The sequence below is a fragment of the Phaethon aethereus genome, assembly GCF_964289735.1.
Source record: "Phaethon aethereus genome assembly, chromosome: 1".
Lineage (NCBI taxonomy): Eukaryota > Metazoa > Chordata > Aves > Phaethontiformes > Phaethontidae > Phaethon > Phaethon aethereus.
Window position 1 is genome coordinate 72,989,960 of NC_138575.1, and position 25,277 is coordinate 73,015,236.

General features: G+C 36.2%; 1 protein-coding gene across 3 annotated transcripts in view; it reads left to right on the forward strand.

Moving 5' to 3' along the window:
* Window positions 1-778: 778 nt before the first annotated feature.
* PLEKHA5 (pleckstrin homology domain containing A5) overlaps window positions 779-25,277 on the forward strand; it is a gene marked incomplete at its 3' end in the record, with an annotated part of 65,086 nt that continues 40,587 nt past the window's right edge. For all 3 annotated transcript variants that reach the window (XM_082010650.1, XM_082010651.1, XM_082010652.1), the window contains exons 1-6: window positions 779-899; window positions 6,340-6,444; window positions 10,680-10,752; window positions 14,527-14,627; window positions 15,553-15,668; window positions 23,250-23,717. In XM_082010650.1, coding sequence (XP_081866776.1) covers window positions 792-899; window positions 6,340-6,444; window positions 10,680-10,752; window positions 14,527-14,627; window positions 15,553-15,668; window positions 23,250-23,717 — 971 coding nt within the window. In that variant the 5' untranslated portion in view covers window positions 779-791. The remainder of the gene's footprint in view (window positions 900-6,339; window positions 6,445-10,679; window positions 10,753-14,526; window positions 14,628-15,552; window positions 15,669-23,249; window positions 23,718-25,277) is intronic.

Genomic DNA, 25,277 nt, shown 5'->3' on the forward strand with positions numbered 1-25,277 from the left:
AAATGATTACATGATAGAAATGCACCCTGTCTATGCACTGTGTGAATTTCCACTTGTCACTTCACTCACTCTGTAGTGTTAGCAAATGACCTATATATTATATAATAATACAATAAACTTCCAAAAAGGAATACATTTTTTAATCACTTCGGGACAATCATGTGCCTTTAATCTATCATGTTTTGCCTGATAGTTTCTCCTCAATTGTTTATTTTCTTGGCCAGTTGAGACACTTTCTGAATCATTGGATAATAACTTGGTTTTGCTATCTTTGCGTTAGTTTTGTAGAATACACAGCAATATGAAAAGGTATGCATGGAAGTCATACTTGACCTCAAGGTTTTAAATGTGGCTGGATATTGGGTGTCCTACTCACCACCATTGCTGCAACGTGTTATACGGTGGCTAGAGTGAAAACCATCAGGACTGCAATATGTGAAATTTCAAACGTGCATGTTCTCACTGAAGTGGGACAAAGCCATATGGGGTCTTTGGAGTTCATTTCTTCCCATTTCCATCTCATGTTCATACCTGTTTTTTTCCCTCTCACCAATACCTTAAGCTAATAGAGAAATTCTGTTTTAAAATAATGTCTTAAAATTCATCTACAATAGATTTAAGTTTAAAATACAGTGCAGGTAACCTTACAATGAAGTGTGAATTGCTTTCATATTGGGAAAGTAGGACACAGGCTGTATTAAGCTGCATCTAGGGGTGCTTTTTAATAGCAGTCTGCACATACAGCATGTTCTTGTGCTATTACATATTCTATTTTCAGGACTGCTGCAGCAATGACATCTGAAGAAAAGAAGGAGCGACCAGTAAGCATGATATGTGAAGCAACTAACTATAATCTGACATCAGATTATGCTGCTCATCCAATGAGCCCTGTGGGCAGAGTAAGTCTTTATGTCCAAATTAAATTAAAATCATTCAGTTATTCCACAAGGTACTAGACAGTGCTATATATTAATATAACATTGACAAAGAGAGACAAAATATGGCTCCTTTGGTGTTTAATTTGGAAACTGAGGTGTCTGAAATTATCACTGAAGCTGTAATTTTTATCAAGTATCTCAGCTCTTATGACTTGCACATGCTTAAATTGTTTACAGAATCTGACCTTTCTAATCAGCATGAACTAGCAAAATCTTGCGTGACTGATCAGACATCTGGGTAAGCATTGTTACAGAAATTGCTTGATCCTGAACAATTGACTAGATTTCTCCAGGTAAAATACAGAGAATTGTAGCTGTGTGTAAGTAGTTAAAGAGATGGAAGGTGACCCCGTGATAAAATTAAAGGGCAGATGACATCATTTGCTGTCATTGCACCAGAAGTAGAAGTCCTGGTTTCCTAGGAAAATTCTTGGGAAAAGTCCTGGAGATTTCTAGGTCATCTTAATTTGTGTCCTGTTTTCTCCATTCACCCAGCTTCTCACAAGGTTAAGGAAAATGCCCAGATGTTTATCGAGGTGATGGGTTCAATTATATGAACTTCAAGTTCATTGAATAAAGCTGATGAGGCTACCATGTGTGGTTTTTTTCCATTTTCTAGACAGCTTTCCTGAAAGGAAAGTGCACTTGCTACAAAGTCTAAAATTTCCTTAAGTTTGCTAGGACACCAAGATAACAACTTTCATCAGTGATGACAGATAAGAGCCCTGTAATCTCTTTTACCCAACAGTTAACATTTAAAAAAGGAAAAAAAAAACCAAAACCCCATACTTTTGCTAGTTATTGAAAACTTTAACCCTGAGAAGTGCTTTTTGGCAGATTAATCCAGCCTGCAAGAGAAAAATAAACTTCGGAATGTGTTTTAACTGAACAGATTCCTTAATTTCAGAAACTTGGATTGAAGTAATTTCTTTTCCATGTGGTAGGAAACATTGTAAGGTTTCTTTAAGTGCATTTGGAAACCTTTTTCATTGTTGTTCTAAATGTCTCATGAGACAGGCAGAATCCTTAACCTACATTAGAAAACTATTATTTAATGAGAAAAGAGTTCTTCATTTATCTGTGTTGCTGGGGGGAAAAAAAAAAAAAGAGTCACAGATTAATTATAAACAGTAACAAAATCCATAATTTCAACTTTCATATGATTATGTTTAAGTCCATGCAGGGAAGCCAATTCAAAACAAACAAGAAAAAAAAATCAGCAACAACCAGAAAAACCCAAACCTAAACCCAGCTAAGACCTAAAACAGCCAAGCAAGCAAAAAACTCAAGATAACTTACTGTTAGAGCCGTAATAGTGACGTAGATTGAGATAGTTACACAGAAAATGATTACAACAGAACTAGCTAGGAAGTGCTCCCAGGTTAAATGTAGGAAATAACAATTCAGGAGCACGTGTTTTACAAATATATTTTTCACACCCCTCTTTTTTGAAAGAGAGGTTTAAAATGTCCTTTAGCATGTTTGTTTCATAGTGTTTTAGAAGAAAATTAGATTACTGTGGCCCAGTTATTGTAATTTATTTACTTTCATTGATTAACGACACTTTAGCTTCTTGTGGAAATTACTATATTTTGAAGAAATAGACTTTTGTTCTACTTTTTATTCCTCCTGTCTGTTCTAGTTATTTAAATGCACTTAAAATATTAATATGATTAATGTGATTGTATGTGCAATTACTGTTCCTCAGTTTTCAGATGTAAATTTGTCTGAATTACTGCAACACCATTTTAAAGGTTTTGTTTTCAGGAGATGGATGCTTGTGAAGTAGAACAACAGTCAGCATTATCAGGTGGTTATTTAAGGCTAACGAGTTGAATAGTTTTTAAAGATAACTATATAGAAATCGCCCACTGGTTGTACCTGGATACAACTGGGTTTTTTTTCTATTTTTATTGTTCGTACTTCCAAACAGTAGAACCTGAAATTCTTGGCTGTCTTATCAATCTTTGACTACAATATGTAGAGGCTCCGTGTATTGCAGCACAATGAGAGAAGTAAAATATTGGTGAGGAAAGTAAATTACAGAGCAGAAGAATGTTTCATGTGGTTGCTGCAGCTCGATTCTAGGTGTTTCTGCTTTCAGAGTTAACTCATGAACACACCTAATATTGGAAGGTAATGACAAATGGGAGAAAAGTTCGTGGTACAACTAAAGTTTCAGACAGTTGAAGGGTACAGAAATAAGTTCTACCTTTCATTAATGTTAATTAATCCCGCATAGGCACGGAACTTGGCGAAGTTTCTATTTTGTGGCACAGAGACTCGCTGGAGTCTAATGCTGCTGTTGTCTAGAGGCTAATATGAGGTGAGGTAAAAATCAGTCTGTCCCCAGTAAAAGTCTTATTTGTAATCTTCCCTTCCAGTATATACGTGATGCTGGCCAAATAACAAGGTAAAATGCTGAGGCAGAAACCCACTCAGCTCATGGAAAACTTCAACATTGGAAGGCACTGAAATTGCCTACAAAATCCAGAAGGCAGCATCATGTTGGTTTGTGGTTTGGAAGATAATATAAGCCTTGAAGACTGGAAACATATTTTTAAGCAGAAGTTGAAAGTAACAAAGACTTAGATTTCCATTTTTCGTGTTCATGTGTAGAAAATTTCTTTATCAGCAAGGTTCTCAACCCATGTTTTTCAAATATAGGTGCAGTAAGTTTAGTGTTAATTAATAACTTTTGTGCTAGTTTTGAAATTGAGGAAGAAGCCTCACATAAATTCTGTGTCTTCTATCAGCTAAGCAGAGAGAAGAGCAGCTTGCAGTGCGATAAATGTGCAGCCCTAACTACAACTAGTGACCTGTTGCACAGAGTTCAAAACCCTGCTGGTGTTTGCCTTCTTCAGGATTGAGAAAGAGTGATTATCACTGGCTGGACTTCCTGGCTTCTTTCTCAGTACTGGAGCTGTACAGGATCCCTCCCGTAGGTTTTGTTTTCAGAGGCATCATAGTTGCTGGCACCATTACTTAGAACGGGTCAAATGGTACCAGATGTGACTATAAGTTTGCTAGCTCTGTTACCTTCTACACCTTCCAGCAAGCGATTAGTAGTTGGACTATATTTTTAACGCTGTGGAGTAAAAAGTATTTGAACCCTTCAGTTGGGTTTTTTTTTCTTTTCCTTTCTTCCTGTTTCCCCAGTTTGAGATAGTAGATGTGTGTGTGAGAGAAGGTGGGATGATCAGGGATCCCAGACATAACAAGAGGAGGAGGTGATCTAAAAAGTTTGAGAACTCATAATTAGTTGATATGTACACCTATGATATTTCAATATCCTAAAAAACTCATCATCTCGAGGCTCAGAATTTGTTGTGAAGAGTTATTCTCTTTCTGCAGTGTATGGTAAAATAATCATGCGTCACCTAAAGCGTCTCTGTATTAGCTAAAATTAGAAAGCACTTGTGATGCTGTTTAATTAATGGCAGTTTGTATTCACACTTGGCAAGATGTCTAATTAACCCATTAAAACTTCGTGAAATTGGAGTCAGTGTGGTTTGTTATCAGACCTGTCCAAGAGTTTTCTACCTGTTTTATCTGAATTTGTTAGTAGACTTGACATTAGTAGTCCTTGTGGTTGGTTGTGTTTTCAGAAGCATCCTTAATGTGTTAGTCATTGTAAAAGCATAGGAAGTCCTTAACACTCTTGAGAGGTTCTGAACCTTTATTACCTAATATTAGAGCAGGTATGAGTGTTACAAATTACTTCCAATCAAAATCTTGGCACAGCTCTTGTGTGATATGCCATCCAGGTTAACTGAGATGGATGTAGACTTAATTTTATAACGTGCTCTTGATTGTTATAGGTTCTCTGTGTATTCCTTTTTTACAGCTGGATGTCATCATTCTCTTGGCTTCTTACAAACCTTTGTCCATTTTGCACTGGTGGAATTTTTCAGATGAAAAAGTTAGATTTTTACATTTATTTTTAATTAGGTTTTCAATTGCTTGCACCATCATGCTTTCTAAACAGAATTGAGTCAAATATCTGTATCTCCAAGGGAAATTAAAAGCACTGTTTTCCCTCCTGATTCTTTCAAACAAGAAATACAAAATGACCTTGTTTCATTGTGTTGTAGGCTTAAGACAAACACACATAGTTTTTGTAACGTTATTCTTTTTTTGCCTAAGCTATGTTCTATTCATCAGTTAATGGCATTGTTGACAAAAGCTGCACATCTTTTTAAATTGCAGTTTTCAGTTTATGGTTTGTAACCTACTGTGGAATTCTCTCTGAAGCATGTATAAAACCCAACTCAGTTCTGTGATGCATGTTGAGAGAATTTCTATAGAGAAACTTCATACCCTAATTTGCAACAAAAACTGAGTGTTTGTTTAGCCTTCCTCCTTTAGGAACTTTGCATAACCTTATGATTAGTCTCAGTAGTAGAGACGGGGAAGCTGAAGCACAGGATTATATTGTCTCAGTTCAAATGGTAGATTTGGAGCAGAGCCGTGAACACAGCTTTAAAAACTTGTTTGAACTTTACTTCTTTTGCTGAGCGGGATACTTCGCTATATCACATCACATGGTCTCTGAGGCACCAATTTGACAGAATTTAAAACACAAGTAAACATTCAGCTCATTTAGTTGCAGAACAAACTTTCTAAATGTAGACTAAAAAGAATGAAGTATGAATTGGCAAAGTACTGCACGTTTCTTTATGCCTTTTCCTATTTCTTTTGGTTACTCAGGTAGAAGAAGAATAAAATGTAAAACGGATTATTTTTCTTCTCTTAATCATCTGCGATAATTGCATAGCTGTTGAGGATGTAAAAGTTTTAAGCAACAGCAGATATAAGTGCTGGAGTTTATGGGCAAAAGATTCAAAGGAGGCCTTAGTGTAAGGAGGTAAAATAATGAATATTCAAACCAGCCAAGCATAGAGCAAAGTGTTCTTGAAGGGGGGGAAGAGAGAATTTAAAAAGTTAGTATATGTTGGGAAAGGGGGAGACTCAGTGAGAAGCTTTTGAATTATATCTTGTTGAAATCTGAAGAAATTTTCATTTATTAGGCCAGTCTTGGAAGCAGGAAAGAGTAGCATTTTCTTGCCCAGGTGATATAATTCTTCATAATTAATGAAAGTTCTGCTAATTTTACTTTTCCTTCTATGGCTTGGTAAACTTTCTACCTACCTTATAAAAAAGTCTTAAGTACTTGTCTTGGGATTTGTCTTTAATTTTTCTGCAGAGGAAAAAGAAAGAAATGCTGAAGCCAGCAGAACCATCATAATAATTATTTATCTAAAAAAGGAATACAGTGTTTATTTTGCAATACTCCAGAGGAACGTATATAAGAAAAAGATCTTAAAGAAAAGAAAATGTGTTATGATTTTTCAACAGCCACTGATGTCATGTTTTCTTTAACCTGTTCAATTCAATTTAGACATCACGATCTTCAAAGAAGGTTCATAATTTCGGAAAGAGATCAAACTCAATAAAGAGAAATCCTAATGCACCAGTTGTCAGGCGTGGCTGGCTCTACAAACAGGTACTCTGCCCCTTGTCACCCCCTTCTTTTTTTCTTTTTTTTTGTAAGGTGTATAATGTACAAAAGACAATCATTTGCATAAAATACAATTATATCAATACCAGAGTGAAGCTATAAACTGTGAGGAAGTGACACATGGTATTTTAATTAATTAGCTATTTATTGGATAACATTCTGATACAAATGAGCAAGGGCATCAGACTAGTACAGAACATTGATATAATGTATATACATATTTCTCTCTAAAATACACAAAGGGCTTAAAAATCTAAACAGATATTGGTAGTAAATAGCCGAATGAATTTCGGGCATGCTGAGATGATGGGACAAGGATGTATCACCCAGTTTTTTTAAATTCTGAGATTTCTTTTTTTTAAAGTAAATATTTTCAATAGCAAATTGGAAATCAAGCAATTTTTTTACGTATAAAAAGAGAGAGGAATTCCTGTTAACTCAAAGATGATCATCTTAAAACCTGAGGTAATTCTGGGTTTTTCTATTGAATGTAAACTAATCTGAAGTATGTGCTTTTAGTATTTAGTGACAGTGTACCCAGCTTGCTGTAGATTTGCTGGTCTGCAATACCAGACGCCTTGCACTTTCTTGCTCTGCAGGAAATCAGAGCAGAGTAGTTTGATCAAAAAATTGAACAACAAAACTGATTAGGCCATATTAGGAATTTATTTTATAAATCTACCAAGAACCCTGTAAGAACCTGTCATTTAAACTCAGCTGAGGCAAATGTGTATATGTAGTTTTGAATCCACATTGTCATGTACTGTCCCTACTGTAGACTGGTATGACCCACTGAATCTGTTGATGAGTCAGTTCTTAAAAATTACTATCGGCTAAAAAGATCTAGAAGTATCTGTTTCGTAGAAGATTTTTTTTTTAGACAGTCTTGTGGCCTCTACTCTCATTCAATGTTAAGAGTGAAAAGTTGTTACAAAGATGAGGAATTTTTTTTGCTTTATTTTGGGGCTATTAAACTTTTTAGCTTGAAAAAAGATCACTCTATTCCTGAAGTAATGTTTTCTGTATTTTTGAATTAAATGTTACAATCAATTAACTTGATTGAAATATGAAGTCCAAATTATAGGACAGGTGGCTGTGCACAAGTATTTATGTAAGTTGTTATTGCCATGCACGCGAGTATAAAAATCTCCGCCTATAAGAGTAGCCAATAGAAAAGATTTGTGATGATCTGGCTTTTCATTCTGAGATCCTTTGCAATGAGTTTTACATGTATGAAAAGATATGGTTATGTACCTGAACTAACTTATTGGAATGCTCTAAAGTTTCTTGCTGTTTCATGTCAAACCATGGATATTTAGAATATAAAGTAGTACAAAGGTGTTGCTTTCCTAAAAATTATACTCTTTATTCATATTAGAAGTCCATTTTAGTGTACAGTTATAATTACTAATGAAGAAACAGTAGCTATATTTTAAGATCACAGAATTACGGTGGTTGTAAGGGACCTCTTGATCATCTAGCACCAACTCCCCTGCTCAAGCAGACTCAGCTAGAACTGGTTGTCCAGGATTGTGTCCCGTTGGGTTTTTAATATCCTCACAGACAGAGACTGCATCACAACCTCTCCAGGCAACCTGTGCCAGTGTCTGATCACTCTCACAGTAAAAATGTTTACCTCTGCTCAGGTGGAATTTCATGTTTCTTGATTTGTGCCCATTGTCTCTTGTCCTGTCACTGGGCACCACTGAGAAGAGTTTGGCTCTGTCTTCTTTACACTTTTCCATCAGGTATTTATTCATGTTGATAAGATGCCCCCGGAACAGACTGAACAAGTCCCAGCTCTCTCAGCCTCGCTTCCTATGAAAGATGCTCCAATCCCTTAATCATCTTTGTGGCCCTTTACTGGATTCACTCCAGCGTGTCCACGTCTCTCTTGTACCGGTGAGCCCAGCACTGAATGCAGTGCTCCGGCTAGACCTCACTAGTGCTGAGTAGAGCGGAAAGGTGTCCTCTCTCCATCCGTTGGCAACACTGCTAATGCAGTCCAGGATGCTGTTGGCTGCCTTTGCCATGAGGGTGCATTGCTGGCTCGTGATCAGCCTGTTTTCCACCAGGACGCCCCAGGTCCTTCTCCACAGAGCTCCCTTTTAGCTGATTAGCCCTGGTGTGCACTGGTGCATGGGGTTATTCCCCTCCAGATGGAGGACTGAGCATTTCCTTTTATTGAACTTCATGAGATTTTTCTCTGCGCAATTTCCCCAGCCTGTCGAGGTCCCTCTGAATGACAGTACAACCATCTGGTGTATCAGCCACTCCTCATAGTTTGTATTACCTGCAAACTTGCTGTTTTGTTTTTGTCCCAGTGTGCAGGTCATTAATGAAGATATTAAATAGTCTTGGCCACAGTGTCAACCCCTGGGGTACGCCACTAGCAACTGGCCACCACTGGTGCCACTGATCACTCTCTGGGCCTGGTAGTTCAACCAGTTCTCAGTCCACCTCATGCATACCTCTCAGTCCAAATGCATACTGTTGGACACGGTTTATGTGTGAAATGATTTAAATGCTGTGATGCTTGATTGAGTTTTGTAAGAAAAGGATTTGGTGTATATTTCCATATTGTAGTAGTAATTGAAAGGCAATTCAGTGAAGAGTTTTAGCAACAGATACCTTTTGATAGTAAGAAAACTTTCTTAACATGTTTATGTAATCACAGAGAACAGCAAGTTTTATTTGACTGTTCCATTACACGTAATGCCATTCTGTCATTTTTCTACTAATTTTTAAGTCCAGAGTCAAACTCTTTTTTTGGAAGGTGTTTATTGTGAACATGCTGCTACCGTATTATGACATAATCACGATCAACAATAATTAGTAAATCCACTGATACAAAAAGGATGTACTTTAAAGTAGGAAAGGATTTAAAATGAGAACCACACAATTGTTTTGTGTGCCTCTCTGCTATGTCTGAAGAAGGCAGAGACATCATTCTGACATCATTCCTAGCGTGTCTCATTGCTGGCAGAATTTTACATGTGGCCATGTAGAAACCTGTTGGTGTTTTTGAGTGATGGGATAAATGTGACATTGTGTAACAGCCTCTTCAGAAAGTCTATCTGAGGGTTTGTAATAATCCTTTATACTGAAGAAGTTTGGGTCTTTTCACATTGTACAGTTGATTTTTGTGGCCAATGTCCTTTGGGCCAGGGGTCTGGCATCCTAATCGGGTACAGAGTCAGTGACCTTGTCAGTGAGGTGAGGGCGGCAGTCGCCCCTCCTCATGTCTGCCTTTCCAGCTGTGAAATAGGAGCTGACTGCTATGGAAAATGCTTCCAGACTTCATTAGTGTTTGTTAGACCACTTTGAGGTCCTCAGAAGGAAGATGCTATAAAGTGTTTACTTGTCCTATTTACGAAAATGGTTGTGACAAAGGATTTTTTTAACTTTTTCTGAATAATATTTCTGAGCTAATGCTTGCTTTTCTCTTTCTTCTCCCTCCTTCAGTTCCTTTCTACCACCCCAAAAAGAGCAGAGCTTGAAATATGAGGCTAAAAATTATGCTGACTTTTCTCAAAAAGCCCCAAAACAACCCCAAAACCAAACCCACAGCACCCCACACTTTTCATTATAGAATCCCTCTTCTCGGTTGTCACAAAACCTATTTACTACTAGAATATTGATAATTCACACATACCTTTCTTCTTGGAACAGATTAACATATTTATTAAATCTGATTCTACTAGGATGTGTGTGCTGCAATGCTCTGGCTTATTTACACTGCAGTAGAGGTGGCTTTCATTCTGAGTTGTGCAGTGTAAATTGGTTACAAGCATAAAAGAAAATTAAATTGCTTTAGGAATAAACTTTATTTGGGAAAGAAATTTGCTCTAGATATGAGTGGTAGTAGAAAATGAAGTTCAGCAGAGTTTCTTCAGAAAACAAAGGAGAATGTACACCAAGTATTACCTTTCTTTTTTCCTTTTTAAAAATAAGTATAAAATTTTTTGCTTAACTGTAGATTGTAGTCTTCTAGCATGCTAAAATAATGGGTTCTCATTGAATCGTGTTAACTTCAGGCTTCTTGGGTTATGATCTTTGTTTGTGGTTTCAAGCCTGATGAGAAGGCAAAGATATTTAAAATATCTTAGCCCAGAAAATGGACTACTAGCACAGCACGCAGTTATGTAGTACCTGACTTACTTTATGAACTATTACTATTAACAGTCTGAAAGTTCTTACTTGATCGCTTTGATCAACAGGATAGTACTGGAATGAAGTTGTGGAAGAAACGGTGGTTTGTGCTCTCAGATCTGTGTCTCTTCTATTACAGAGGTAAGTTCCGCTCAGGAAAGCTTCATTTGCTAATTCTACTGGAAGGAGATAAATTTTGACACGCCACTCAAATGTAAGAAAAATGAAGCTACTACTTAACTTAATGGGTAAAACAGTTGTATAGCTGTCAATATCCAGGCCTGCTACTTTTATCTCCCCCCACCTTCTTTCTTAATTGCCAGTTTCACATAATTGCTTCCTGCCTGTCAGGCACGCTCAAAGGGCAAACCCATTTGCAGCCACCTCTTTTATTAAATTCTGGATTGTAGTTTTCTCACTGCTTCTGTTGTTAGGAACTAAATGTGCCAGGTTAAACCTGATTTTTCATGCAAATGAAGTAACTGAAATGGGGATAGGAAAGGTATAGTGCAGGGAAGCTGAAACTCTGCCTTTGGAATGATAAAGAGAATATATATGCGCCTTTTGGGAATCTAATCAGTGTTCATGAATACTTATAAAGTGAAACGTTGTCTAATTCCGTATGAGTAGAAGTCTCTGCTGTGTTTGGAACAAAGAAATCTGTTAGTACCCTTACGTAGCTACATGAGACTTACTTTACATGGGAAAAATTAGCTGCTTATGCTCCTGGTGTGGAGATGTGTATGTTAGAAAACTGATTCCTTCACCATTACAGGTTATTGACTGTAGTGCTTCTGAGGGAATAAACAAATGGGATTTGTGCATATGGAAATGTATTCACTCCTGAAATATGGTGTACAACCATAATAGTTTAAAGGAGGTTAAGAGCAAAGCAGATTGTAAAGCAGGACACAATAGAGGAAAATAAACAGCTAAGGCCGTCTACAGCCTTGTGAAGGCTAAGAAAAGGCTTCAGTTTAGGATGAGACTTTAGAATTGGTCAAAGTAGTGTTGATGCTGGTGATGCTGAAAGCAGTGACTGATGAATTTAAAATGTTGTTCTGTTAAAGTGCAGCATGGTTCCAGTCTAATCAAGACAAATCAGGTCATGAAAGAAAAAGCTTTGTCTTTGTAACTGTTTTAGTTAGCAAATTCTGAATTATTGAAGTAAAACCATTAGGCTTTGTTTCTTTACCCCAAGAAGTATACGTAGTTGGATAAACCACTGCTGAGTCAAAATTAGGCTGTAATTTCAGTCATGGAGGCATCGATTATGATACGATTACACTGCATTTAGTTAAGTGGTCATTATACACTCTGTGCTTTCTTATAGGGTTTTCGTATTTTAAACAAGTCTTCAGGCTCTCTCTTCCAAAGCTTCTAAAGAAAGCTGCCTTAAGAACAGGTTAAATTGACTGAAAGCACTGCACATGAGCATCTCAAAATGAAACAAAAAAGCAATAATCAAAATCAACAACAAATAAAATAAATACAAACAGCTCTATAGGCTTACTTTTTAATTTCCACATGTTAGTGTGCCAAATAAGCTGAAATACAAGCAGAATAGTCTAAATTTTTTGCATGATAAAATTAGCTTTTATCTATCATTCACTTACTAGAACGCGGTTAAGGCTGATAAACTGTAATTAAACATGTATAACAGTAGTCTTAAAGGTATTAGAAATGGCTACTAAAATACAAAAAACTTGCACTGTAAACCCTGTGCTTTTATGTTTTTGTTAATCCTGTCTCAGATATTGAAAAAAAATTGAAAGGGGGGAGCTATGCACTTACTCCCAGATCGCAAACAGTGTTTCTGGTTATGTGACTGTGGTTGCTGGGGGGGTTGTTTTGGTTTTTTTGCTTCAGTAAGTAAATCTTATTGAACTTTTACAGTTATGTTACAACGGTAGCAGCTAATGCTTAAATCTAATTTATAGATGAAAAGAAAAATGATTCCATTGTATTTTTTCAGAGTTTAGAGAATATTCTTTTTGTGTTTCATGGAGGGATAAAAGGCTGCCGCTTTCATATTGGAAGGCTTTTGTTGCAACAAATAAAAGAACTTAGAGCTGGATAGAAGATCTGCTATTTTTCTCTTGTGTTATTCATACACGGCATACAAGTAAAGATGGGTATGGGACAGTGTAAAGTGTAGATAAAAGCTTGTCTGATGGGAAACAGATTTTTTTTTTTTTTTTTTTTTAAATCTGGAAATAGAATGTAGCAGTATGTCTTTAACAAAGACCAAAGTCCTCCAGACATGCAGCTGTTCAGTGCAACAAAAATGCTTAATGCGTTTATATGGCACTAGTGGGTGTGACTTAGTCGTAAGCCAAGGTATAATCTAGCAGAAGAAAGGTATTTCTCCCTAAAACAGCAGTTCAAATAAAGTAAACCCCATGCATTCTGGGACAAGGGAAAAAAGGCAGATTTTTTTGTGTGTGTGGCTAGCGAGGAGTAAATATTTGAGAGGAGGAGATGGGGTGGTTTCAGGCATACTTATGAGTACAGTTGAGTACCCAAAAGTAAATCTACTCCATTTCTTTTCTACCTTTTAATTAGAATAATTTTATGCTCAGTTTTCCAATTAAACTTAACTTAAAATTTAACTATGCAAGAAAGCAAAATTTTTACATCAAACATTATGTAATGCTAATATGGCTGGGCAGAGCTTTTCCCCATGTAAAAAACTTGAAGTTGTGGCTTTTCAGAATTTAGTGAGTAAACGAGAACTGGGAGAAGATTTTTTTTTCTTTTTTTTAGATCTGGGTATAAGAGGTGATCCTTTTGTTCTGTTTACATGTGTTTTAACTGTAACAGGATGAATTTTTCATGCTTGAAACTTTGGAATATCTATTTCATAGATACATGGTCATTTGTTGTGGGCAGTATCTTCAACTAAGAGAAGTGTTATGGGGGACAGTCTCCTAAGATACTGGCTGTGAATAGAAGTTCTGTATCTGAAATACAATTAAGATTGACTTTGTGAATTGCATCCAATTATTCCTTTATTAAAGTATAATTAGATTTAAGAGCTGATTGTTCCTTCCAATTAAAATGTCAATTTATTTTTGTAATGTATTGTTCTAAAATTTTATTAAAAAACAATGTTCTAGAAAAAGGGTGTTTGGTTTGGGGAATTTTTGTTTGTTTTGTTTGTTGATCTGAAACATGCATTCTTACAAAAAGAATGTAATCAAATACAAACTGTTCATGGGAATTATAACAATCTCATAGCTTAGTATGTCTGACACTATGAGGAACGTGCAAATTTTCTCGAAGACCATCAAACATAAAGAGTATTTCAAAATACTTCTGCTTTCATGGGTATTTGCAATTTTTACTGAGCAGGCAGTAGATGGCAGGTATTGGTCTTGTCATGGAGGCTTGACTTCCGTCTACTCTTTAGCTTTGAAGTCGTGTGCAGGTAAGCACTGATCCACAGAAAAACTCGAGGTGAAGCTCTTGGTGGTGTTTTCCATAAGGTAGCAGATTCCATCAGGTAGCTCACGTACTTTAACTTACAGAGCTGGCACTCTCAGGAGGGTTTTTTATGCTTGTCCATCTTGGGGGAAAAAAAATTGAAGGTGGCCATATTCAAACGGCCTGGATTTCCCAGTGCTTGGCAGGTTTTTGGGGGTGCGGACTTGCGTGATGCAGGTTCTGTGGCATGTGTTGGCAGGGAGGGGCTGCACAATTGCTCTCGTGGACTGCACGCTTCTGAGGCTGTGTACAGGCACCGACCTAACAGATCACTCTGGCTTTCCCATTCTCTAATGCCTTTTCTTCTGAGGTAAACTTCTTGTTACTGGTCTTCTGTTGTTAAGTACAGAGTTTCATTGAAGGATCTGAATACAAGTATTATTGAGTCAAAACACTTTGTTTCTCTAATCAAAGATTATACATTCACAGATGAGAAAGAAGAAGGCATACTAGGTAGCATACTTCTACCTAGTTTTCAGATATCTGTGCTTTCTCCTGAGGACCATATTAACCGCAAATATGCCTTTAAGGTAAGGAAATCAAATTTTCAGTTTAATTTTATGTCTGAAAGCACAATAACCTCGTGAAGAGAACTCATTTTACTGAGTTGTTATGCAAAACAGGATTGACAAACAGCTTCTGAGATTGTTTTTTGCACAATACAGTAGTAGAGGATTCAAGTGTTTAGCCTGATGTAAATATAGACGTAATTACTAGAATAAGAAAATGGGTAAATATCACTTACTATTAGACATTTCTTTTTAGTTCATGGATCTTAAATACTGTGTGGTGCTTTAGAATTGTAAACTGTATATGCAGTTAGACTCTACCCCACTAATGAGAGTTCTTTAAGTTATTTAGATACGAAGTATCTTTACATATAAATAAAAATAAGGTTTTATTATCACTTAAATCACAATATCACATGAATCATTGTTAGGAGTGTTTCACAGCTAATCTTTTTAATCATGATATATACCACTCTGCTAAATATTTTCTCTTGACTTTTGTCTTTTGTTTTATGAGCTTTTGTCTCTTCTTTTGGCCTCCTAAACAACACATCATTTATTTACTATGGTAAGTACAAATTAAAACTTACTGTAACATTCAGACTGCACAAATCTATGCCAATATCTTATTTATAATAATTTTAGTAATTGAAATTAATGGATAGTCAAGATAGTTTTTAATAGATTGAAGAAATTTAAGGGCTTTTTATTGAATGTAATAATGAAGAAGCAGCTATGATTGAAAATTATAGGCAATAATTTTGAAAATGTGAATGCAGTGACAGAGAAACACTAAAGTATTCCTTCTGCTATTTTTTCTGATAATATTATTTGCCAAAATCTTATTATAGAAGATGTTAGAGCAGGTATACAATAACGTATTTGCCTCTCTTTCTTTTACAGAACCTTACATTTTTATTGCAATGACCATGTCATTTCCAATCAGGCAGCTCATCCAAACATGAGGACCTATTATTTCTGCACAGATACAGGGAAGGAAATGGAGTTGTGGATGAAAGCCATGACAGATGCAGCACTTGTGCAGACAGAGCCTGTGAAAAGGTAATGTGGATTTTCAAAGCAGTGGCAGAGTATATTTTTTCCTCATGTTTAGTTTGATTTATTTAAATAAAAGGGCATACCTTAAAATAGAATCTAAATTGGCTGAAGAAATTTCTTCTTATATTGAAGAACCCTTACTAACTTAACAATGTTGGATAAAATTTTGATGTAGTAAAAATGATCTAAGTTCTGTTCTGAGTATGGATGCCTTGAGAGTAAAGGGCTAGAGGATAGTTCCTTTAGCCAGCGGCGTCGAAAGGAGTGCAATGGCAAGTACTGTGCACAGGCTTGTTTGATTTCCTCTGCCCTCCTGACTGAACAGCAATAACTGTTTAACTGTTGATAGTCTTTGGCTTAAACTTGCCCTAAGTCTCAATTTTACAACCATAGTTTCTCGCTAAATTAAACAGTTGCGCCTATGGGCAACCACTGGGGAATGATTCTTGTTCATCATTAAGCTGTCGTCAAATTTATATTTACCTGATCTGGAGCCTTATCCTTTATGTATCCGTGTGTTGACAGTGAAAAGCAAGTTAACACTGGAAGCCTTGTGTTGTCAGAAACTGGATATTGTCTGTTGCTGTCTGTCCAGCAAGAGTTGTTTTCTCTGAACGTTGTCCTTTGGGTTGGCTCCATGTCATCTGCAATGGAAACCCCATCAATGGAAAACTTAAAAGCTCCTCGTTATTGATGGCACAGACATTATTGCTGATGGCTGCTGTCACTTGATCTACTTCCGCACTCTCTTACTTCCTGCTACACTGGAGCTAAATGAATGGCAGTGATGCTGAGAAACTTAGAAAAAAAAAGAAAAAAAAAAAAGAAAAAAAAGGGTAAAAAATTCCATAGACACAGATACCAAAGAAGGAAAAGGTACAATTTTTGTGGAAGAATTGAGCACGTTTAACTTGTTGTCAAAATACAAGCAGTCTTTCTGAATTTTGCATTACTAGTGCAAGTCATTCCTGTTAACTTATTCCTGACATTTCTATCCCGTGTTCCGTAAGGAGCTGGCAGAAGTATAAAATGGAATGCAGAGTGGTTAGACATTTTTAGTCGTACATGTTTTAATGTTTTGTGAGCTTCTCAGTCAAACGTAGTGAAACTTTTGCCTACACCAGTCTGTGGGATATTCAGAAGGATAACTGTAAAAGAACACTTTTAAATTTGCACCTTTGCAAGCATTTAGTCACTAATCTTAAACAAAAGGTTGGTAACTTAGCTTTCATTTCTAAAATCTTTTAAATATATAGATAATAAATTAAATATTTAATTCTTTGCATTGGACACCATATTGAAATAGATTCATAGAAAAAAACCATTGTTCTCTGTACTATGGAAAAATAACACATGTGCTTCAAGCTCTCAGCTGTCATGTTTGTTTTTCCCAAAATTACTGAAAATAAAAGATTTCAGCTTGTAGAAAGGAGGAGTGAGCGGTAGCTCCAATTACCACAATGAAATTTGATCTGATTGTGTATGATTTCATATTATATATGAAGATATTACGTTTTTTGTCTCCTGTAGCCCTCCTCTTTTTTGGCAACAATAGATGATATAGGGAAGAGATGACCAGAGTGAGATCGAGCATAAGCAAGTAGACACTTAATGGCATTTTATTTATTTAATAGCTTTAAAGAGATTGCACTTAAAAGAATGGTGTTACCTTGACAAAATAGAATATCTTATTTAGCGTAGTGAATAATAAACTTAATGTGAAAAATCAGTTTTGGCTTGCATTGTAAGTGTATTGTAAATAGCTGTGGTAGCTCACAGATGAAGAAATTATTAAACCAAATCAAACCCACTTAACTTCAAACAAAAAGCATGTATTGATTGTATAAGCACTTCGTAGGGGGAATAATACTGAAGTGGGCCATTCTGAATCTCTTTGAACCGGTGAAATTACTTTCATTTAGTGTTTGCAATGCTGTGAAGATTGAATGTTTGAGGAGGACACCTTTGTAGTAGAAAAAAATCAACATGAAAAAAGGATGTCTCCATCTGACAGAGCCTCCTTAATAAGCGTCTTCATAGTCTCTGCAGTAATAGTCAATGCTATATAGAAGATATTTGGTACACCTAATTATACAGACGCATGTTACGTTCTTACGTGTGACGTTTCTCTTAACCTAAGAAGCAATCCAAAAACGCTTATGTAAATATCCACTTTTTTTCTGCAGTTCACCAATATAGTTGTGCTGCCATGTTTGCTGCCTCGGAGCCCAGCAAGAGTCATAGTGAGCTTGCCCTGGTGCCCGGCACGGCTTTGCAGCCTAGTCGTCCTTCCTAGGCTGCGCTGCCACGGCCGCCCTTGTGAGACGGATGTACAGTCCGCTTCTGTGAAGCCTGTTCTAGCTTCCCAAAATGCTTGGCCACGCGTTCCTACCCCCTTCCTTCAGCCTCGGTGCCTGTTCCAGCACTGATACCTGCCTGTTTTAGGAGTTTGGCAGCGTATAGGCAAACGGGGGGGATTCCCAATACAGCTGAGCTTATCTAACACTTTATATCCGGCTATACGTGCTCCTGCAATCCGCCTTGCATTGCTTTGGGTGCTTACCTGACTCCTTGGTGAATCAGTGTATCACAATATAAAAAGTAGAAAAGTACTCATCATCAAAATCAGTAGTTTTCTGCCTGGATATCATGGGCAGAACAGCTTGCCAGCAGAAAAAACAAGTGTCAGAAAAACATCAAGAAAAGCAACTTATGTAGCACCATCTTGTTGTTTTAATTCAGGCAAGAAACCTTAGAACCAAACAGAAGTAGATGTGACCTCTTTGAAAAGTTTGTTAGTAGTATTGAAATAATTACTTGAGAGAAAATACATTTCAAGACTAGTGAAGTCTCAAAGACTTTCATGTCTGTTAGCTATAATGGGGAAGAAAATCTTTCAGACATCTGTTTCCTAAAGAATCCATCTTTTGGCTATCACACCAGTTCTTAAAATGAACCATGTAGCAGGGTATGATCTTACCCAGAAGAAATACTGTTTCTTCCCTGTAAAAATCTGTTAAGTATTAAGTATTATATTACCTCATCTCTAAGTAACCTAAAGTTTGGCATGCACATAGCTTTAAGCAAAAATGATTTTGATTCAGTCAAATTCAACCAGTGTCTTTGTTTCTCAATTCTGTTTTTTCTAGAGGTTCTAACGTTGCACTGAATACAGTTTTCTAACAGACTAGTTACTTACAATACAATACAATACCTAGAGTTATTAAGAACTTGCTTCCTCAAATACTTAGGCAAGCTGATGATGTTGAGTCACTCTTAAGTGCTTGTTAATATAAATTGCCCAATGGTAAATCAGAATTTTTACAGTACAGTTACTTAAATCTAGAAGTAGATTTAAATACTTCACTGCTTATGATACTCTGGAAATCCAAACCTAACAGTCTGTTAAATTGAATGTTTCAGCTTTAAATAATTGCAGAGCTACATCTTTTTTTTCCTGAGGATGTGAGGTCCTTGGAGGGGAAAAAGGATAAAAGGAATATTTAAAACATTAAATTGAGGGGGGGGGTTGCCTGGATTTCCATAAAATACTCCTATTTTCCACATATGGTTAGCCACATGATACAGAAATGAGACACTGAGGTGAGAAAATAAAAATTTAACCATTTCTTCTAGAACTGATCTGCAGTCACAGCAGAAAAACTCCCTTCTGATGTGTAACTGCAGGGAAGGACAAATATTATTTGGTCCTATTGACTTAATTGTAATTACTCCTTTCTAAACATTTTTGTTTTAATTTTACCTAGATAGTAAATTCAAGTTTAATAATGTATTGAGAGACCTATCAAAATAACTAAATAAAATACTTTAGTCAGTGAGGAACTGTTTAAGCTTATGAGTCAAAACATGATCTCAAATAACCTCTCTGGATTAGCAAAACGTCTTACTCATTCCAAGTTGTATCACTGCAGACCACAGTTATGTTGTATCTGTGAGTACTGATTGTTTGCTTATGTCTGTAGATGCTAATATCCACCAACATACTGATTTATCATTTTTGCCCTAAATGCTGATTTCTCTACTCTCCCATGTTTAAGAGCATCATTTTTCTATTCTTTCACTGTCAGCAGCGTGTGCTAGAGCCTTTGTTTCTTCTGAGTGATGCAGCATGTACTAAGAAAAGATTATTTTGGTTTTTCTCCTCTTCGTGTAGTTGCTTTCCCTGAACAGCATAAGCTAAGCTGCCAAAAAAGCACTTGTTAGCATAGCGACATCCACGGGGGGGGGGTTACTGACGTCACTGTGTTTGGAAAAGATGGCTTTATCTTTTCAACTGCCTGTGTCTGGCTTTGTTAAATCACAGTCCTCACGTCCATCTGATACTTAATTGCATGTCCCCTACCCAACCCTTTCAGAATTACTTATTTGTAGAAAACAGCAGAAAATAGTACTTTTCCTGCATTACTGTTCCACACATATTATTCCTGCTCGGTTGTAGAAATCGATAAATTGCATTCAGTATAAGCTGAAGGACACGTGTTCAATGCTCATTTCCGTCATCTTCTCCCTCTCCCATCCTCAAAATACTCTGCAGGTCTTGTTGCATATGTCTTTGAGAGCTGCATATAAACATGGAGCAAAATATAAATATGGATTTATGTTTCTTACATTTACCTATTACTTTCTGATAATTCTTTCCCACTTGGCTCCTTTCCTGTGGAAAGACACGTCTTGCTCACACTGAGTTGACTTTCGATGCACAAAGTTAAAGGAGAGCCCAGAAGCCTCTTTGAATGTCAGTCGTTCCATCACAAAGAATGTCAAATATAAATGCTTGGCTCTGCTGTGTATAACCATAGTAACAAGTGATACAGCAGAGAGATTGCATGGAAAAACAATTTGGTGATTTTGGGGTTTGTTGTTTTTTAGTTAAGACAGACAGTGGAAAGTAGTATGATAGTGTGAATTGAACACTCTGCCAAGTCTTTGCCACATATCTGATGAATGTCCTCAGGGATGCCACTCTCCCTCTGCACCACAGATTTTCCATCTGTAAAATGGCACCTGCTTCTCTGCTGTAAAGCACCTTGAGAAAGATTGATATAAAGCGCTATATAAAGCTGGTAGGTGGTACTATTAAGGCATGTTGCATATATTAATGCCCATGTTTAGGATTATTTGCAAGTTAGCCCTTACATTTATTTGTAAACTCTTGAGCGCTGACTGAAAACTGAAATTCTAACACTCCTTTTTGACTTGATAATAGTGGGAAATTGTTTTTCATTCACTTTTCTGTTTGGGGAATTTCTTTAGTTTGTGGTACAACACTGGGTAGTAGAGTTTTGCGATGGGAGGGAGGAGGTGATCCAGTTTTTTTCCATAACCTTGAGAAGGAACCTAGGAAGAAATGTTTGGTCTTGGGAACAGTTTAAGGACTTGGAGGGAAACAAATAAAAAGAAAACACCTCACTTTTAAATTGCAGTGGGTGATTATCATTGCATTTCTTTGCTAATACTTGGAAATTATAGAAAAGATAATGTAGGTATAGCAGTTCCACCATATGCGTTCTCCAAAAGTCTGTGTGAAAACTGGTTCTACACTGAGATTTTTTTTTCTCTAAAAGTTATTGTTGGTGAAATATTACCTTCTCCTTTCTGCTAGCAGAAAACATATGGTGTATCTAACCTCTTCATTTAATAGTGATGTATGAGAAAAAAACCACACTGTATTTAAAAATAATGCTGATGCATATAGCCAAAGATACGCTTATGTTAGATTATTGTTATGAATGTTTTCATTTGCAGTATGTTTGATGTGTGTGTATGCGTTTGGAACTTTGGAGGACTTCTATAACATTATGAAGTATCAAGCAGAGATTGGGCTCATCACAACTGTGTCGGGAAGAGACACGGGAAGAAAATCAGGCCCCTTGTTAACAAGCAAAGCGCATGAGCATTTCGTTCTAACTCGTGTACAATATGCAGAGGACATTGATGTCTTGCTGTTTCTGACTGATAAGTTTGAAATGGTGTACTTGTCAAGGCAGGAGTCTTTTGATTCATGTCATGAAGAATTCATAGCAAGAGTAGGGTGGTTAATGGGATGTGCATTTAAAATTAAGTGTCTAATATTAGTAGCAATGGGTAGTATTTTTTAAGGACGTTAGAGTTTTCAGTCCTTTATGTATTTGCTGAGGTTCTGTCCCAAATAGTTGTTGGCCTGTTGGGAATTTATGGCTTAAATAATCTGTTGGGGAAGTGCAGACTTTTTGGACATTGAAGCCTCTTGTTCAAGATGGGGTAAGCAAAAATGCTTACAGCTCTGTATGTAGTTAGTCAACTTGGATTTAGAGTATTTCTCAGAGGAGCAGTCATACTTGTGCTCTTGGTCAGTTGTGTGTGCGATGGCCTTTTTACACATGGATTAGGCACTTGAACTGGACACAGTTATAAAGATGAATAATGCATTTTCAAAAAAGATGAAAAACGTGAAAGGTTAATTTGACATCATCTTAAAATAGAATTTTGTTCTTGGTTTGGTTTTATAGACAGATGTAATTTTAAAGAATTATATCTCTTCCTCTTCTTTCTCCAAGTACCAAAAAAGGTTCATCAAAACATTTTAGGGGTTTTGTGGGGTTTTTTCTAGTAAACTGGAAAAAAAAGTCACTATCTGAGCTGGATGTTCAATTCATGTCATAGTACAGAAGAAGATACAGCTTCTTGACATGTTGAAATCTTTAGAAGAAAGCTAATAGAACTGCATACGTTGAATACTTCTGTAAGTACTGTAAAGCAGTAACTGTTCTAAAAGTATCATTGTTTTTGTGGTATGTTTCCCAAAGTCAGCAGCTATTTTTTCCCTTAAAATTAGGGAAGCCACAGTTATTTTCCACAAAATGTATGCCAGCCAAAGTGATAACATACCAGAGAAACCTAATTGATGCCAGTGACCATGAAAAGTTGTTTGTTTTCTTTAAAGGAGCTCATTATATGTTAAATTCAGCAGCATTGTGAATCACAAACTGGTCAGCAATGTAATCTGCTACCGTTTTTAAAGATGGCTTTAAAAATCATCTGAATCTCAGGCTGTTGACATGTGGAAGCTTTAGCTCTTGGAGAGCTACTGAATAATTTTACTGTTTGAATGTCCAGCCCTCCAGGAACTGAACATCCACTTTTTCAGACTCTGGCTTTATTTCCTATTGTGCACATTTTTTCTATGGTAATAATTTGAAGTTGGCTTAAAAATTTTACCCCATGTTATAAATGCTTTTAAAATAGCAAACATATAGAGAAGTGCAGAAGGAAAACACACTCACACTCTCCAACAAAAAACAAAACAAAACCAACCAACCAAAAAACAAACCAAACAAAACACGACCCCCAAAACAAAACAAAAAGCCCCAGAATAACAACCAAAAAAAACCCCAGCCTGTCCTTGATTATTGTGAAAATATGTTCTGGATTTTTCTCTCAAAGACAAGATATTGGTATAAAATACTTGGATAGGGATTCACTGAAAGAACTCCGGTAAACACAAATATATTCACATTTCATTTTTTTACTATTTTTTAATGAATGTTTTTTTGATATTATAGTTTGTCATATATTCCTTTCCAGAATAGAGAAGTTAACCACTGAAAGTACACCACCTCGAGAGGCAAATAATATTTCAAATCATCGGGTGCTAATTAAGCCAGAGGCACAAAATAACCAGAAAAACAAAGAAGTGAACAAAAATGAGGAGAAGAAAGCTTTGGAAGCCGAAAAATATGGATTCCAGAAAGTTGGGCAAGATAAACCTTTAACGAAAATTAACAGTGTAAAGCTAAATCCTTTGGGTTCCGAATACAGGACTTTACCCATAACCACGATTCAGGCTGGACACTTCAGACCAGTTCATTTAAATGGGTCTGAGAATAAAGCTGTTGGTGTTCTCCTGGCAGACACTGGAGATGGAGGGCAGCACAATGCGGTTCAGTCACATACGGAGTCTGAACGAGTTATGCAGAGAACTAATTCAATGTTGCAGTTGGAACAATGGATTAAAATACAAAGAGGAAAAGGACAAGAAGAGGAAGCAAGAGGGTAAGTACTATGTAGTAAATTTTTTTTTTTTAATTGGCTAGGCTTTCTAGCAAATAATACTTAGACTTCTATCCTGGCTAGATTCTTTAGTTTTTGGTCTATATTACGTATATATATAATGCATTGTTCTCTGTAAGAAGTGCCTGGATGACTGTTCAAGAACAGATTTATTAAAGTTTCTCTTTTATTAACATTGAGTGATTATTAATAACTTAAACTATATTAATAACTTCATAACTAAAAATGTCCAGAAACCCTTTTTTGGGTGTTAGAAATTTCTCTATCCTAGCAGAGAGAAAGTGTCATCAATCATAACAGTTCTTTTTTTCTTTTTCTTTTGTTATTTCAATAACAAATTTTATTTTCTGCATTTTTTGTTTACAGATTCTTGTAATAATATTTTGTTTAAAATTCTTCAAATATATTCCAGGGAGCTTTTATTTCTTTAAATCTTTAACTGAAGAGAGAGAGAGTAGCTTTACCCAGGAGTAAGTCATAGAAGGCTAACTTACTTGATGCTTATAGCTTCTTTTCTCATGAATTGAAACATCTCCCAGTTCTAATATTGAGTTCCATTGCTTATTCATGAAGCTTTAAAATCATGTGTGAATGATATTGAATCTTGTGCCAATAGCAATTTTTCTGTCTGACAGAAGTGTTAGGGACATTGCTTCCAGGCTGGCTTACAGACAAGCAGCTCTAGCAGTAAAATATAAACATTTTCAATATTACATTAGATAGAAAGTAATGGAGATACTATCACAGCAGATATTTTGAAGAGTTGGAAATTAGGGAGTTTGCATATAGATGGATGGCAGAGCAGAACTTAACATAGAATCAAGTTCAGAAAATGTGTTTTCTGCAAGTTTCAAAATATGGGGGCTGGGGCCTTTTTGGTTTTTGCAAAAACTTGAAAAATTTACATTAGTTTTACTTGCCAGAATTGGTTGAACATTTCCTCATTGCCTTTAGTTCTTCATTAAATATAATTAGGAATTGTTAATGTAGTGTTTCATGAAGTACTCAGCATAAGTAGTTTGATCAAGTTTGAACTTGCAGTACAGAGAGCAACTTGCATACTCTGCCATTTATTTTATTATGCATGCTTCTGTAATGAGAACTGAGAAGGCTCTTTGATGCAATTAGATTTTTTTAAATTGGACTGTAAAACTTGCAACCAAACAGGAAAAATTTGTATAGCTGTGCCATTTTTCGGTTGCGAACAAGTGTATAAACCCTAATACTGCTTTCGTTGTGGGAATCAAATAGAGGAAAGCACTGTTAACAATGATACTAATTAACAATGTTTTATTCTTGACCATGGAGGCCACTTGTTGCTTAAATAAGGGTGGCACTGGTAGCACAAAGGTATGCTTTCAAATGCAGTTCTACCTAAAAGTAGCAAACTGGAAAATAATTGGCCTTGAGCTATCTTTTTTGCTTTGTGTGGAAGTGGCTTTGAATAATGATCCAAATTTCTAGTGTATAGTAATGTCTTTAGAATGTGGTTTCATTTAAATTTTAAATTTTATTTTTGTTCAGATTGCCAGTTTCTGGATG